At 42.1% G+C, this 18,475-nt stretch overlaps 1 protein-coding gene across 4 annotated transcripts in view; it reads left to right on the top strand.

The window, feature by feature from the left end:
- Positions 1–841: 841 nt before the first annotated feature.
- Positions 842–18,475, top strand: part of LOC110498373 (rho guanine nucleotide exchange factor 10) — an 80,514-nt gene continuing 62,880 nt past the window's right edge. For 2 of the 4 annotated variants that reach the window (XR_016489025.1, XM_036954985.2), the window contains exon 1: positions 842–1,326. Coding sequence is in view for 2 of the 4 variants with exons in the window: in XM_036954985.2 (XP_036810880.1) it covers positions 1,122–1,326 (205 nt within the window). In the remaining 2 variants the exon portion in view is untranslated. The remainder of the gene's footprint in view (positions 1,327–18,475) is intronic. The other 2 variants (XR_016489026.1, XM_036954986.2) reach the window with 1 other exon arrangement.

Raw genomic sequence — 18,475 nt, 5'->3', positions numbered from 1 at the left:
TTTACTCAACCATAAATGAATAGATTATTAGTAGGTTAAAATCTACTAGTCACAGACAAACGACTTGACATGCTGCCATCTTGGCATGTCTGGTGGGGTAAGTGTGTGTGTCAGCGATGTGTGTATTCGCTCTCTGATTACAATGAAGAGCAAGATGTGCGGCTCTGGCCACTTGAAGCATGATGCTGTGCATCATGAATGTAATTCAATATGTAATGTATCCATGAGATGGTGCTATAGGATTAGATGAATGCTCAAGGCCTCTGGAATGATCTCAGTGATGGGTGCTCACTCATTTTAGGCAACTCTAGGGATACAATATGGATTAGTTTGTGGCATTTTTCAAATGTAAGGGGAACTGTCTATGACCTCATTTAATGTATTACAGATTTTGGCTTTTGGAGAAGCATGGCACAATCACATTTATGTCAAGACTAGATGGACATCAGCATGGAGTTCATAGATTGTTGGGCATTGTTTAGTGTTTATTAATTCAAACAAGAATAAATACTTTTGATTTCAATGCAATGTTGACTGTGAACTCTCCATAGACCTACAGAATTCACGCATGCGACATGTGTGAAGAAATCAACAAATGAGTGAGTGTGTGTGTAGTACTTCAACAAGTTTGACATGGCATAGTCAGTTTATGATGAGACTGTAAAGTTGCAATACTTCACAATATGATATGGACATTAAATAATATACACCAATGGTGGATCATAGTGGATCATTTGAAAGACAGTTTGTAAGTATGAGCTTTTTATGCTTCTCAACATCCACACGGATGAAGAATTGGTGCCCAGCTGTTCCAAGGGAGATGCCTCACTGATCACGTGGTACATGTTGGAGCGCATGTACTTCTGCTGCGTTCATAACCAAGTAGCAAGGTGGTAGAGGTCAGCATGTGGAACAAATCGGAGCTCAGGGATGATAGACGAGTTTCCCACTAGAAATTACGAATTGGAGAAGCAGTTAAAGTGGATTTTTCCCAGTCGTATATTGTAAATACCACCTTCCCACTTGGTTAACAACGCATTATAAATCCTAGGAGGAGGATCTCAGGAATGTAATTGAGGGCCCTTTGAGCCAATTAAGGCTTCGCACCCGAATCTCCACCAATGACTGAGAAGGAGGCGAGGTCTTGGATGGACTCGGATGGCGTTGGGAAGAACTTGGATAATTTCAGTCGAGGAAAATGGAAAAAGGGACAATTCATTTATAGGAGCAGAAGAAGTTATTCCTCAGTGTTTGACAGGGATTTGTTTGCACATCTTTACTGTGGAACTAGGAAAAATAACGATATTCATCAGGATTCGAAATATGGTGAGTTCTATGTGTTGTGGAAAATGTTCCCGAACTTCAAGATTGTTTGAAAGTCATTTTATGATTTACAATACAGTAATATAACCAGTACATTATGTTCAGCTGTATTTGGACGGTATTCTACGAATGGAAGAGATCTAACTTACATGTTTTCTCTGCAAACAAAGTGAGTGATCGTTCGCCCGGGTGCGCTGTTTTAAAACGTGGCGAGTTGTCTTTGCCAACATGTATCGGTTTGTCAATTCAGAGACGCGTGTCTCATAATAATTTGTCCTGTGGGTTCTGTTAGTTCTGCTACTATTGTAAACCGTTATGCTTTGAAACATGCAAGGACAAAACAAATTAATGTATAATTGTATCTTTCTCATGCATACAGTCTTTAGTCTTTCAGAAATGTCAATGTACGAAATTGGCAGGAACGTGGTTGTCACACCAATGACAAAATTGTGATGAATTTCTAGATGTTCTGTACAAACTCAATGCCGAACGTTATGGTTCCCCTCTGTTCTTTTTTCCCAGGGTACAGGTGCATGATATTAAAATAGATAGCATAGTATCAAGTGCAACCTAAATGTAATTATGATTTCTATCCACTCCTTACCAAGACAATTAAGGCCTGACAATATAAACAATACTTTCAATCAGAGTTATTACAGGTTCACTATTTATTTCTGATTAATAAACTAGTCTATAAACTAATAAACCAGGCTACTAATTATAAACTGTTTGTGAATGATAAAGTATTGTCATAACTGCAAATTTACTGTAGCAGTACTGTATAATACATTACCCTTTAGTTTCTGATTAAGTCTAGTTTATATATTTTAGCCTAATCCAAAATAGTATTGGAATACTTATATAGCCAAACGTTGTACTGTGTATCATGAAGTTTGAATCAAACACTTTAGAAGGTGTTCCAGAGCACCCTAACTCCATTTCAACAAATTCACTTAGTCACGTATAGCATTCCTCAATCAAGCAAGTGCATGACTCCACTGAACTGGAACTTTCTTTGGTAACACTTGTATTAATCAGAAAAGTCTCATTTGAATCAGAGTAGCCTACATCCGATCAAACAGTATTCCAGGAATCTATGCGCCTCGGGCTAGGCTGCTAAAAGATGGTTTAGATACGGTGAGCACTTTGATCTGCTATTGTATTGTCTGGCTCCATGCTTGTCCAGTTCACTTTGCATCAGCACTGGGGGAAGAGTTGAGAGCCTGTGAGATTTGCACACACTATCGGTAATTTGCTTAGCAAATAGCCAGGTCACTTGGCTGCTGTGAGTACAGATGCCTCTACCCCTGGTAAGGACTCCTAAAAAGGGATCTCTGGTATTTGGGGAGTATGAGGACTCTTTGCTGTACCCAGGTTTTCTGCAGTCAGTGGTTCTCTAGCTGAGCAGTTAGGTGAAGTGAACCCTGGGCCTTTAGACGGCACGCTCTACCATGCATAAGACTTCCTCCTGTAGAACAAACACCACAGGTACATCACCATCATGCCCTAAACTTCCATCTTTATTTTGGCTCAGCAGCTCTGGTTCCTGGCTTAGCCTTACATGCTAAGAATCAAACCATAACTCCTTCAGCATCCCACCTAGTTTGTCCTTAGCTTCATACCAGAGGGTTGATTTCAGATTGGGGAGCCTCTGTTATTCTTTTCCTGGTTGTTATTGTCGATCACAGATGCAGCTGGACAGAATCACTAATTTCCCAAAGTGTGTGTGTCGGGTCTGTAAGTTCATCCAGTGGGTAGAGGCTTATGGGAAAGCCTCAGAGTGTCTGGCAGAGGGTGAGAGTCGGGCCAGAGTGCATAGCAGTCTGCAGAGAGGAGCATACTTCCGATTTTTCAGAGGACTGTTGTGCGATCATGCAGTAAATCCTCCCATTCACCACTGAGGAGCACTGAGATGTAATGTGGATCAGCACATCGCACAGCCATAGCTGGGTGTGAAACTGACTGACTGGGCTTTACTTCCTTCGTTCTGGAGGTGGACATGGGAGATTTGTCACCAAAATGTGTATTTACCAGCTGTGAACATCTGTGTTCAGAATTGGACTCGAGATGTGAAGCTTCTGGTTCCGTTGTCAATATTTTTGGACACTATGGATCTGTGACTTTCTCCTATAATGTCTTGTCATTTACACTATTCAATTGTCACTATTACATACAAACCACACTGGCCATGTTGCGCGCGCAAGTATCGCAAAATAAATGTACATGTCTGCGTAGCCAAGCGCTAAAGTAGAACGTGGTTTTATTTGAGACACTCCACGTGCTGCAAGTCCCCTCCTTATTGGTTATCAGGAAGATAGAAACCCACGTGGATGCTTGAAAGACAAACAAGGATAAATGAATTAAAGATAACTAACTAAAAACTAGGTTTCCCTTTTTAATCTGTGGATTGTTCGTTGGAGCAGAGAAACTCACGATTTTATATGACTCCGGGTCAAAATTCTACAAAGAACCAGCTAAAAAGAGGACCATATGCATGTCAGATAAAATAACAACCCAATGTACATCTCACTGGACAAACTAGCTAGCAATAGCAACTAGCCAGATGTCCATGAATGTTTTATGTGTGTTTCACACATAATTAATGTATTTGAAATTAATATATTTGATTAAAAGTAGATTTTGGTATTTTAATCTGCATGTCATAATCATGTCTGGTGTGGATGGACAAATCAACATGTGCACAATGGCGCACGGGGAGCGCATGTGTGGCCGATGTAGTCAGTATGTTAGGGTGACTAACGAAACTCCTAAACACTTAAACACTATCTCCAGTACCCACTCTGAAGTCAGCATAATGCATATTACTGTAAATATCAACGTTTTGAACTGGCCTGTTGTCATTTGTCGTAATTTGAGGTTGGGAGAGAATGTTGTTCTACTGACATTAAAATGCTTCCAGAGCTACTAGCTGGGCAGCTAACAACGACCTATTTGGCTTCTCCCTCTCTACTATTGCCTCACACACTGACATAGTGACATTCTGACATTCTGTGAAAAAATTGTCAAATGAGTAAGATGGCTGGCCTTGCTTAGATCTTATTGGGAGACAACAAAATGAAGCAAAAAGGTATTCTGTATTTTCAGAAAAGGTCTAACTTGAATATTCTGCCAGATGTACTCTTTCTAAAGGTAAATCACATCATTTTCAAGCACGCTCTGAGAGAGGACAAGATCTTACATGCACTGCAATTTGTCAAAAGCTTGCTGTGTTCTTCAGTGATGGGTGTGTGTTGCCTAGCACTTTATGACACCACAGGAATGGATCTCTTCTGCTGTTCTGGACTACACTTCAATTTGGGGATCTCTGATTCATTCTCATATTCTCAGTGTAGACACTCAATAGTGCCTGATCCCTCCACGTGTCCAAATGTCTATACACCAGGGACCCTAAGAAAGCCAGTGCAGCTTTAACCCTAACCCTAGGGCATGCTATTGAAGTGTATTTCCCACACCAGACACCCATATACTGTAATTACAGCTGCTGATGTGAAATGCCATGCTGCTCCTCTGGCTTATATTGATCCCTGTATCTAGGCCAGCTAACATTTCAGGCCTGTCAGAGGCTTTAGAAAGCAGCTATGAACATGATATTTAGCTATGGAATGGTATACATTGAGTTACTGCTAACTCGCTCTGTAGATCTATTTACAGTGCCCTGCGAAAGTATTCGGCCCCGTTGAACTTTGCGACCTTTTGCCACATTTCAGGCTTCAAACATAAAGATATAAAACTGTATTTGTTTGTGAAGAATCAACAAGTGGGACACAATCATGAAGTGGAACGACATTTATTGGATATTTCAAACTTTTTTAACAAATCAAAAACTGAAAAATTGGGCGTGCAAAATTATTCAGCCCTCTTAAGTTAATATTTTGTAGCGCCACCTTTTGCTGCGATTACAGCTGTAAGTCGCTTGGGGTATGTCTCTATCAGTTTTGCACATCGAGAGACTGACATTTTTTCCCATTCCTCCTTGCAAAACAGCTCGAGCTCAGTGAGGTTGGATGGAGAGCATTTGTGAACAGCAGTTTTCAGTTCTTTCCACAGATTCTCGATTGGATTCAGGTCTGGACTTTGACTTGGCCATTCTAACACCTGGATATGTTTATTTTTGAACCATTCCATTGTAGATTTTACTTTATGTTTTGGATCATTGTCTTGTTGGAAGGTCTCCATCCCAGTCTCATGTCTTTTGCAGACTCCATCAGGTTTTCTTCCAGAATGGTCCTGTATTTGGCTCCATCCATCTTCCCATCAATTTTAACCATCTTCCCTGTCCCTGCTGAAGAAAAGCAGGCCCAAACCATGATGCTGCCACCACCATGTTTGACAGTGGGGATGGTGTGTTCAGCTGTGTTGCTTTTACGCCAAACATAACGTTTTGCATTGTTGCCAAAAAGTTCAATTTTGGTTTCATCTGACCAGAGCACCTTCTTCCACATGTTTGGTGTGTCTCCCAGGTGGCTTGTGGCAAACTTTAAACGACACTTTTTATGGATATCTTTAAGAAATGGCTTTCTTCTTGCCACTCTTCCATAAAGGCCAGATTTGTGCAATATACGACTGATTGTTGTCCTATGGACAGAGTCTCCCACCTCAGCTGTAGATCTCTGCAGTTCATCCAGAGTGATCATGGGCCTCTTGGCTGCATCTCTGATCAGTCTTCTCCTTGTATGAGCTGAAAGTTTAGAGGGACGGCCAGGTCTCGGTAGATATGCAGTGGTCTGATACTCCTTCCATTTCAATATTATCGCTTGCACAGTGCTCCTTGGGATGTTTAAAGCTTGGGAAATATTTTTGTATCCAAATCCGGCTTTAAACTTCTTCACAACAGTATCTCGGACCTGCCTGGTGTGTTCCTTGTTCTTCATGATGCTCTCTGCGCTTTTAACGGACCTCTGAGACTATCACAGTGCAGGTGCATTTATACGGAGACTTGATTACACACAGGTGGATTGTATTTATCATCATTAGTCATTTAGGTCCATATTGGATCATTCAGAGATCCTCACTGAACTTCTGGAGAGAGTTTGCTGCACTGAAAGTAAAGGGGCTGAATAATTTTGCACGCCCAATTTTTCAGTTTTTGATTTGTTAGAAAAGTTTGAAATATCCAATAAATGTCGTTCCACTTCATGATGGTGTCCCACTTGTTGTTGATTCTTCACAACAAAAAAAAACAGTTTTATATCTTTATGTTTGAAGCCTGAAATGTGGCAAAAGGTCGCAAAGTTCAAGGGGGCCGAATACTTTCGCAAGGCACTGTAATTTCTCCTTATGGACTCTAATTTCCCAGTGTATGCAAACTGCTCTGCTATATCAGCTGTTATTGCTAACAAATGAGCATTTCCTAATGTGCGTTGGAACTCTACATTTCTAATGAGAGAAATATCCAATATCCTTTAAGTTCCACTCCTTGAGGGCTGACAGACTGCAGGCTGCTCTCTCAATCTCTCTCTCACTGTGATGTTTCAACTGCTCTTCCTCAGCATATCATAAAACTGCTCTGCCTGGCCCCTTGTCAACACACACACAGACAGAGAGAAAGAGAGACAAGGCAAGAAGGGCTTTCTATGCTATCAAAAGGAACCTAAAATTTGACATACCAATTAGGATTTGGCTAAAAATACTTGAATCAGTGATAGAACACATTGCCCTTTATGGTTGGGAGGTCTGGGGTCTGCTCACGAACCAAGAATTCACAAAATGGGACTAACACCAAATTGAGACTGTGCAACAAAAGAGCTGTAAAATATCCTCAGTGTACAACGTAAAATACCAAATAATGCATGCAGAGCAGAATTAGGCCAATACCCGCTAATTATCAAAATCCAGAAAAGAGACGTTATATTCCACAACCACCTAAATGGAAGCGATTCCCAAACCTTCCATAACAAAGCCATCACCTACAGAGAAATGAACCTGGGGAAGAGTCTCCTAAGCAAGCTGGTCCAAGACAGAAACACAATTAGATCTAACCTAACCAAAAATAATTACTTGACACAATGGAAAGAATTTACAAAAAAACTAGAATGCTATTTGAACGTAAAGAAATTGGTCAGGTATTGTGTATGTACAATATTTTACTATGTACAGACTGAGCATAGCCTTGCTATTGAGAAAGGCTGCCGAAGGCAGACCTGGTTCTCAAGAGAAGACAGGCTATGTGCACATTGCACACAAAATGAGGTGGAAACTGAGCTGCACTTCCTAACCTCCTGCCAAATGTATGACCATATTAGAGATGCATATTTCCCTCAGATTACACAGACCCACAAAGAATTTGAAAACAAACGCAATTTTGATAAACTCCCATATCTATTGGGTGAAATACCACAGTGTGCCATCACAGCAGCAAGATTTGTGACCTGTTGCCACAAGAAAAGGGCAACCAGAGAAGAACAAACACCGTTTTAAATACAACATATATTTATGTATTTTCCCTTTTGTACTTTAAGTATTTGAACATCAGTACAACACTGTATATACAGATAATAAGACATTTTTAAATGTCTTTATTCTTTTTGAACCTTTGTGAATAATGTTTACTGTTAATGTTTTATTGTTTATTTCTCTCTTGTTTATTATCTATTTCACTTGCTTTGGCATTGTAAACATATGTTTCCCATGCCAATAAAGCCCTATAATTGAAATGTAATTGAATTGAGAGAACTACAGAGAGGGGAGAAGGACAGAGAGAGAGCCTGGCCATTTTAGTATGCTGCAGGGCAATGTCCTCCCCAGCACAAGTGTTTTTGTCATCCTTGCCCGTCCATTCAGAGAGACCTGTTGTTTATAATGGACCACTGATTACAGTAACGCTGGCAATGGGAGATCATGACACACTGCCAATAACACAGCCATGCAGAGAGCACAGAGAGTCCAAGAAGCAGAATGTGGGTCTGTATGTGGGTCTGTGTGTGAGTCGGTGGGTTTGTATTACTATCCTTGTGTGTACCAGAAGTCACCACAAGGATAGGAAAAATCTCTCAAGTCCCCACAAGGACAGAGGCTATTTTAGGGTTACGATGGGGGTTAGGGAAATAGGATTTTGAATGGAAGTCAATTTTAGGTAGGATAGTAATACTGTGTGCGTGTGTGCGCGGAGAAGGGGAAGGAGAGATGTGCCTAGAGGATTCTCTCTACTGGTGCCAATGTGCACTCCAGAGCAGGCTCTTGGTTTTGTTTGTGACTCTATCATACAATTTCTGGAATGGCATTCTTCAATAAGGGCGCTTGAGATGTTTTTGGCTTAAAACAAGTGTCAAAAATCTGCTTGGTCACCTGGCTGGCTGCAGTCTTGGTTTAAAGTGTCCTAGATTGTGATTTTCATTATGTAGTACTGTACTACTGTATCTATACATGATAATTCCTCACCCTTTGAGAACATGTTTATTATTACTATTGTGACTGGTGTTATTACCAAAGCTAATTGTTGTGACTGGTGTTATTACCAAAGCTAATTGTTGTGACTGCACTGGGAACCGAACGGAGGCATTATCTGCAGGCCCTAGATGACATATTTCCTGTCTGTGCACAGCGAACTACAGTGTTGCTGACATGTAACGACATGCTTGGCCAAGTCTGTCATCAGATGGTTCTCTTTTTTCACCCTCTTGTCTACAGACCAGTGGGGGCCACTGATTGTCTGAATACCCGGGGCGCGAGGTGGTTGGAGTTGTCGACAAAGCAGCACGACAGATATAGGATACCAAGTTTTCGAACTACTGGTAGTTTCTTTGAGAATATGTATAAAGCGATCGGTGCACTTGACCAGCAGCATAAATACAACTATCACTTTTTCATGTCAAAAACTGAATGACCACTGTTGCACATGCTGCTACTGTTTTGAACAGATTAGATTATAATATTTAGAATAAGCAGCCAGCTCATGAATGAATGAGTACACCAGGGAGAACGCAACAAGCATGCAGATGCAATAAGTGAAAGCACATTATCTGGAGATACAGTAACTGGTGATACCAAGCTAACATAATGTCGCAAAGCATGATGAGTTTGCCAGTTAATTTTCATTTTGAATTAACTTTGCATGGGAGCTAACTAGCTACTTATAAGCTCTGCTTATTATTATTATTATTTTTTTTTTTTTTTTTATTTCACCTTTATTTAACCAGGTAGGTTGTTGAACAAGTTCTCATTTACAACTGCTACCTGGCCAAGATAAAGCATAGCAGTGTGAACAGACAACACAGAGTTACACATGGAGTAAACAATTAACAAGTCAATAACAGAGTAGAAAAAAAAGAAGGGGAAAAAAAAGAGTCTATATACATTGTGTGCAAAAGGCATGAGGAGGTAGGCGAATAATTACAATTTAGCAGATTAACACTGGAGTGATAAATGATCAGATGGTCATGTACAGGTAAAGATACTGGTGTGCAAAAGAGCAGAAAAGTAAATAAATATACAGTATGGGGATGAGGTAGGTAAATTGGGTGGGCTATTTACCGATAGACTAAGTACAGCTGCAGCGATCGGTTAGCTGCTCAGATAGCAGATGTTTGAAGTTGGTGAGGGAGATAAAAGTCTCCAACTTCAGCGATTTTTGCAATTCGTTCCAGTCACAGGCAGCAGAGAACTGGAACAAAAGGCGGCCAAATGAGGTGTTGGCTTTAGGGATGATCAGTGAGATACACCTGCTGGAGCGCGTGCTACGTGTTGCCATCGTGACCAGTGAACTGAGATAAGGCGGAGCTTTGCCTAGCATGGACTTGTAGATGACCTGGAGCCAATGGGTCTGGCGACGAATATGTAGCGAGGGCCAGCCGACTAGAGCATACAGGTTGCAGTGGTGGATGGTATAAGGTGCTTTAGTAACAAAACAGATGGCACTGTGATAAACCTCATCCAGTTTGCTGAGTAGAGTATTGGAAGCTATTTTGTAGATGACATCGCCAAAGTCGAGGATTGGTAGGATAGTCAGTTTTACTAGGGTAAGTTTGGCGGCGTGAGTGAAGGAGGCTTTGTTGCAGAATAGAAAGCCGACTCTAGATTTGATTTTAGATTGGAGATGTTTGATATGAGTCTGGAAGGAGAGTTTACAGTCTAGCCAGACACCTAGGTACTTATACATGTCCACATATTCTAGGTCGGAACCATCCAGGGTGGTGATGCTAGTGGTGATGCTAGTGCTAATGTGTATTTTTCTGTGTGTTTGAATAAAATCAACTATATTTAGGCTACTGAGCTTGTCTGATGCTTTAAGCACACTGTGGTTAAATAATTAAGACACACAAATGACTTGAGGGAGCCAGAGATCAAGATGACCTAACCAGAAGAAAAAAAACCTGTTCCCAAACCACCTCCTTCCGCTGCTGCTGGCCTTCGCAGATTCTTTAATTATGGCTCCTGAAGTTGTTTCATTTCTTTTATAATAAAGTCTTTGTATCTCAAAGTCATTGTCATCTAAATTACAATTATACAAATCTAAAAGTACTTTGCCAACTATGTAAAAATCACCTACATGAAGCCAATAAATGACAACATTGCAGCCTGCAGGTAGAAAATATAAAAATTAATCACATTAGCTACACATGGCCTGTCTGCAAGGAACTATGAAACATTGTATCGACTATCAACTTGGTCCAGCCCAAAGCTTGTGCCAACAAACTTGCAACATTGTATAAAATATCCTGGACCCTCAGTTTCCCGTGCCCTGAGCTGAGCTCCAGAGAGACACAACTGTAGTCTATTTTTGCAAGGGACAGGAAGTAATCAGGTAGGCCTATTTTATGAAATTTCCACCAGATCAGAACATTACAGAGAGCTGGAATGATTTTTCAAGTAGGCTACATTAAGGAACTATTTTAATTCTCAATGGATGTAAATACAGACTTCTTTTACTTGCTGTTTGAGGTGAATAAAAAATTGCTTTGAGAAGCGCCACAGTTCATTAGTGGTGTTGAGTTAAGACGATTAGAAACACTATCAGATCCCCAAATGGGCACATTTATAAGCCTACATTTGCGCACAGGCCAGGTAGCCTAGGCCTACTTCTTAGCGGAATCAGGTGCGTGTACTTACTCAACATTTACAGGAGCCTAGGTTGTGTGCTCTGCAAACAATGTGTCCCCTCCTACAATGACAACGGTAAGACTGTAGTAATAATATATTGAATGGATTAACAGAAATGATGGTAACCAAACAAACATTGTAGTAGTACATTTATGGTAAATGTACTACTGGTGCCATCCCAGCCTTCACAATGGATTAGTCCACTCAGACAGCCATCAATCAAGATGTGCCATAACATACTTTTTTTTTTTTGCAACTGCTTGACTAAAAAAATATATATGTATGTGTATACACTACCATTCAAAAGTTTGGGGTCACTTAGAAATGTCCTTGTTTTTGAAAGAAAAGCATATTTTTCATCCATTAAAATAACATCAAATTGATCAGAAATACAGTGTAGATATTGTTAATGTTGTAAATGACTACTGTAGCTGGAAACGGCTGATTTTAATGGAATATCTACATAGGCTTACAGAGGCCCATTATCAGCAACCATCACTCCTGTGTTCCAATGACACGTTGTGTTAGGCTTTTAAAATGATAAACTTGGATTAGCTAATTGATCATTAGAAAACCCTTTTGCAATTATGTTAGCACAGCTGAAAACTGTTATTCTGATTTACAGAAGCAATAAAACTGGCCTTCTTTAGACTAGTTGAGTATCTGGAGCATCAGCATTTGTGGGTTTGATTACTGGGGCGGCAGGGTAGCCTAGTGGTTAGAGTGTTAGAGTGTTGGACTAGTAACCGGGAGGTTGCAAGTTCAAACCCCCCGAGTTCAAACCCCCCGAGCTGTCGTTCTGCCCCTGAACAGGCAGTTAGTGTTCCTAGGCCGTCATTGAAAATAAGAATTTGTTCTTAATAACTGACTTGCCTAGTTAAATAAAGGTCAAATAAAAAATATAAAAAATCTGGCTCAAAATGGCCTGAAACAAAGTACTTTCTTCTGAAACTTGTCAATCTATTCCTGTTGCGAGAAATTGCCAAGAAACTCAAGATCTCGTACAGAATTGCGCAAACTGGCTCTAACAAGAATAGAAAGAGGAGTGGGAGGCCCCGGTGCACAACTGAGCAAGAGGACAAGTATAATAGTGTCTAGTTTGAGAAACAGATGTTAAGTCCTCAACTGACAGCTTCATTAAATAGTACCCGCAAAACACCAGTCTCAACGTCAACAGGGAAGAAGCGACTTCGGGATGCTGGCCTTCTAGGCAGAGTTCCTCTGTCCAGTGTCTGTGTTCTTTTGCCCATCTTAGTATTTTCTTTTTATTAGTCAGTCTGAGATATGGATTTTTCTTTGCAACTCTGCCTAGAATGCCAGCATCCCGGAGTCACCTCTTCAAGGCAAAGGGTGGCTACTTTGAAGAATCTCAAATATAAAATATTTGATTCCATATGTGTTATTTCATAGTCTTCACTATTATTCTAGAATGTAGAAAATAGTATAAATAAAGAAAAAACCCTTGAATTAGTAGGTGTGTCTAAACTTTTGATTGGTACTGTATATATGTATGTATGTATGTATGTGTATGTTAAAATACATAAATATTTGTACTATTTTCTTTGACCAATCACAAGTGGGGTGCCGCCCCTAACGCCCTAGTGGGTGGGCCGTCGCTAACTGTTGTCTCAGCTGCCTGCCTACCTGCCATCTAGACCTTCTTTAAAGGAATGTTTGAAGGCCTCCAATAGGCATGATCCTGTGTACTAAGCCTAAGGTGCTGACAGGCAGATAGACAGTGAGTGGTTGTATGTATATGATAGTACCCCCCTCCCCCAGGGAACATGGACTAGATACCACTAGAGGCCAGGCAGGATGTAATTTGGCCAAGGTGCGTCTCGTTTCCGCCCAGCAACTAAAAGAGCTGGGAAGAGTAATTATAGGAGTCAACAGGAGGTAAATGGAGGAATCTCCAGACTTTTTAAAAAGTCATTACGAGGAAGTCTGGACTCAGTTTAAGGATTTCTGTAAAAATGAGAGGTTTAATTTAAACATCATGTTAATCAAATAGAAGAAGACATTGGCCATCAGAATAACCATATTAAAGGTATTTATTTGGGAAATGTTTAATGCCAGGAAGGGATGTCTTTCTCTTTCCTCTTGAGGAAGCCCAGAGGATGAGAGCACACCTGATTGCTGCGTTTCCTCTTCAACCCCCCCCCCCCCCCCCCCCCAATCTCTCTCTCCCTTCCTTCCTCAGTCACAGCTCGTACAGTACTCCTGAGGATAGCAATGATGAATCATTTTATCAGCTAAGGGTGTAACCCATTCTTTTAGGATTTTTATACATGTCAAGATCTGTCCAGTTAGTCACATCTAGCTCTTAAGTTAGGCCAGTTATATTTTGTCTCCAGGACAAAGATATTCTACCTGACTGTACTCTCCAACATACAGTACAGAAGAAAATGCTGGTCTTGTGTTCACATTCACTGTACTGCCCTGTCCCTGTGCTGCTCTGTACTCTGGGTGGAGACAAAAAAACAGAGGAGCTCACATTATTCATAGACAAAACAATCTTTGAGTCGCTTGTAAATGGTTTATCTTTGGAATGGTGCAGTGGAATGGAGCAGTCTTGTTCACAGATGATTGTACTGTATTGTAAGCTTGTCTTATTATGGTGTGAATTGAATTGGAGAGCAGCATGTCTGTTACAGTATGGAACTCACTAGAACTCTACAACAAGAGGCCTCTTATTTTATGGAATGACATCACTGATATATCATCCACCCTTGAGGGGAGTGTGACAGGCTAATTGTATTTTATGGAAGTAGGCTAATGCAGGACTTGTTGACCCACAGAACTTGAAGCTTCTTTTGTTTGATCTTCCATGTGTCCATCTGTTTGTTAGACAGTGGAAGAATACACTGTCTCATGTCTGTGCAGGTCTGTGTGTATCCTGCCTTAGCATGCATGTGACATTTCTCCCCCCCAGATGTAAAATAAGCCCGCTGTTGTTAACCCCACCCTCACTTTGACCTCTGACCTCATATGCCTCTGCAAACCTGTCACTCTACCCAGTACCTCTCAGCCAATAATATGCCTTTTACAGGCTAAAAAGTATTGCTCTGTAATGTGTACGTGTGAACAGTACTGTACATGCAGAAGTTTATTAGAAAATGTTACGCTAGCCTAGAATACCAAACTATATTTCATTCAATTTTACTGAACATCAGATAACAGCTGTTTACAATAAAACATTTGAACTGTTATTGTCTTTGAGTAATTTCTAGCTCTCATCAACAAAAACAGAAACTAATTGACCCCTGGATTATTTGTAAACTAAATGGGCCTAGTGGCGCAGTGGTCTAAGGCACTGCATCTCATTGCTAGAGATGTCACTTCCAGACTGTATCACAACTCAATGACTCAAGCCCAGTTCAGCTAATCCCTACCATTGTGTCACAGAGTTGTCATAATGCTTCAGCAATTGTACAATACACCAGGGCTGTCAGTAGACACAATATAAGTAACCTAATTGATGTCCCTTTAACTGCCCTGAATGCCTCTACTGATCCTACAGCTATTGTATGCAGTAATCATGTGCCTACTGTTCGCACTAAGCCGGTGTGCCCGAGGAGGAAGTCCACTGTGAGCAGCTCACCCTGCACTAACATAAAGAACATCTACTGCTGCTAAGCTTCACAGTAAAGCAATGAAAGCAAGTAAGCATCCCAGAAGATAAATGCTCAAAAGAGCCCACGTTAATACAGTTGAAGTCATACTACTCATACTACTCATACTACTCCTTCTCTGTTCCGCGGGTGATGTGGAGGTAAACCCAGGCCCTGCATGTCCCCAGGCACCCTCATTTGTTGACTTCTGTGATCGAAAAAGCCTTGGTTTCATGCATGTCAACATCAGAAGCCTCCTCCCTAAGTGTGTCTTACTCACTGCTCTAGCACACTCTGCTAACCCTGATGTCCTTGCCGTGTCTGAATCCTGGCTCAGGAAGGCCACCAAAAATTCTGAGATTTCCATACCCAACTATAACATCTTCCGTCAAGATAGAACTGCCAAAGGGGGAGGAGTTGCAGTCTACTGCAGAGATAGCCTGCAAAGTAATGTCATACTCTCCAGGTCCATACCCAAACAGTTCGAACTACTAATTTTGAAAATTACTCTCTCCAGAAATAAGTCTCTCACTGTTGCCGCCTGCTACCGACCCCCCTCAGCTCCCAGCTGTGCCCTGGACACCATTTGTGAATTGATCGCCCCCCATCTAGCTTCAGAGTTTGTTCTGTTAGGTGACCTAAACTGGGATATGCTTAACACCCCGGCAGTCCTACAATCTAAGCTAGATGCCCTCAATCTCACTCAAATCATCAAGGAACCCACCAGGTACAACCCTAACTCTGTAAACAAGGGCACCCTCATTGACGTCATCCTGACCAACTGGCCCTCCAAATACACCTCCGCTGTCTACAACCAGGATCTCAGCGATCACTGCCTCATTGCCTGTATCCGCTACGGAGCCGCAGTCAAACGACCACCCCTCATCACTGTCAAACGCTCCCTAAAACACTTCTGTGAGCAGGCCTTTCTAATCGACCTGGCCCGGGTATCCTGGAAGGACATTGACCTCATCCCGTCAGTTGAGGATGCCTGGTCTTTCTTTAAAAGTAACTTCCTCACCATTTTAGATAAGCATGCTCCGTTCAAAAAATGCAGAACTAAGAACAGATATAGCCCCTGGTTCACTCCAGACCTGACTGCCCTCGACCAGCACAAAAACATCCTGTGGCGGACTGCGCTAACATCGAATAGTCCCCGCGATATGCAACTGTTCAGGGAAGTCAGGAACCAATACACACAGTCAGTCAGGAAAGCTAAAGCCAACTTCTTCAGGCAGAAGTTTGCATCCTGTAGCTCCAACTCCAAAAAGTTCTGGGACACTGTGAAGTCCATGGAGAACAAGAGCACCTCCTCCCAGCTGCCCACTGCACTGAGACTAGGTAACATGGTCACCACCGATAAATCCATGATTATCGAAAACTTCAACAAGCATTTCTCAACGGCTGGCCATGCCTTCCGCCTGGCTACTCCAACCTCGGACAACAGCTCCCCCCCCCCCCGCAGCTACTCGCCCAAGCCTCTCCAGGTTCTCCTTTACCCAAATCCAGATAGCAGATGTCCTGAAAGAGCTGCAAAACCTGGACCCGTACAAATCAGCTGGGCTGGACAATCTGGACCCTCTATTCCTGAAACTATCCGCCGCCATTGTCGCAACCCCTATTACCAGCCTGTTCAACCTCTCTTTCATATCGTCTGAGATCCCCAAGGATTGGAAAGCTGCCGCAGTCATCCCCCTCTTCAAAGGGGGCGACACCCTGGACCCAAACTGTTACAGACCTATATCCATCCTGCCCTGCCTATCTAAGGTCTTCGAAAGCCAAGTCAACAAACAGGTCACTGACCATCTTGAATCCCACCGTACCTTCTCCGCTGTGCAATCTGGTTTCCGAGCCGGTCACGGGTGTACCTCAGCCACGCTCAAGGTACTAAACGATATCATAACCGCCATCGATAAAAGACAGTACTGTGCAGCCGTCTTCATAGACCTTGCCAAGGCTTTCGACTCTGTCAATCACCGTATTCTTATCGGCAGACTCAGTAGCCTCGGTTTTTCGGATGACTGCCTTGCCTGGTTCACCAATTACTTTGCAGACAGAGTTCAGTGTGTCAAATCGGAGGGCATGCTGTCCGGTCCTCTGGCAGTCTCTATGGGGGTGCCACAGGGTTCAATTCTCGGGCCGACTCTTTTCTCTGTATATATCAATGATGTTTCTCATGCTGCGGGCGATTCCCTGATCCACCTCTACGCAGATGACACCATTCTATATACTTCCGGCCCGTCCTTGGACACTGTGCTATCTAACCTCCAAACGAGCTTCAATGCCATACAGCACTCCTTCCGTGGCCTCCAACTGCTCTTAAACGCTAGTAAAACCAAATGCATGCTTTTCAACCGTTCGCTGCCTGCACCCGCACGCCTGACCAGCATCACCACCCTGGATGGTTCCGACCTTGAATATGTGGACATCTATAAGTACCTAGGTGTCTGGCTAGACTCTAAACTCTCCTTCCAGACCCATATCAAACATCTCCAATCGAAAATCAAATCAAGAGTCGGCTTTCTATTCCGCAACAAAGCCTCCTTCACTCACGCCGCCAAACTTACCCTAGTAAAACTGACTATCCTACCGATCCTCGACTTCGGCGACGTCATCTACAAAATTGCTTCCAACACTCTACTCAGCAAACTGGATGCAGTTTATCACAGTGCCATCCGTTTTGTCACTAAAGCACCTTATACCACCCACCACTGCGACTTGTATGCTCTAGTCGGCTGGCCCTCGCTACATATTCGTCGCCAGACCCACTGGCTCCAGGTCATCTACAAGTCCATGCTAGGTAAAGCTCCGCCTTATCTCAGTTCACTGGTTACGATGGCAACACCCATCCGTAGCACGCGCTCCAGCAGGTGTATCTCACTGATCATCCCTAAAGCCAACACCTCATTTGGCCGCCTTTCGTTCCAGTTCTCTGCTGCCTGTGACTGGAACGAATTGCAAAAATCGCTGAAGTTGGAGACTTTTATCTCCCTCACCAACTTCAAACATCTGCTATCTGAGCAGCTAACCGATCGCTGCAGCTGTACATAGTCTATTGGTAAATAGCCCACCCATTTTCACCTACCTCATCCCCATACTGTTTTTATTTATTTATTTTTATTTTTCTGCTCTTTTGCACACCAATATCTCTACCTGTACATAACCATCTGATCATTTATCACTCCAGTGTTAATCTGCATAATTGTAATTATTTGCCTACCTCATGCCTTTTGCACACAATGTATATATAGACTCCCCTTTTTTTCTACTGTGTTATTGACTTGTTAATTGTTTACTCCATGTGTAACTCTGTGTTGTCTGTTCACACTGCTATGCCTTATCTTGGCCAGGTCGCAGTTGCAAATGAGAACTTGTTCTCAACTAGCCTACCTGGTTAAATAAAGGTGAAATAAAAAAAAAAAAAAAAATATGTCTACATACACTTAGGTTGGAGTCATTAAACTCGTTTTTCAACCACTCCACAA

Source organism: Oncorhynchus mykiss, chromosome 19, assembly GCF_057628025.1.
Source record: "Oncorhynchus mykiss isolate SJ-2025 chromosome 19, ASM5762802v1, whole genome shotgun sequence".
NCBI lineage: Eukaryota > Metazoa > Chordata > Actinopteri > Salmoniformes > Salmonidae > Oncorhynchus > Oncorhynchus mykiss.
Note: the sequence above shows the minus strand (reverse complement) of the source record. Positions and strands in the feature narration are given on the sequence as shown.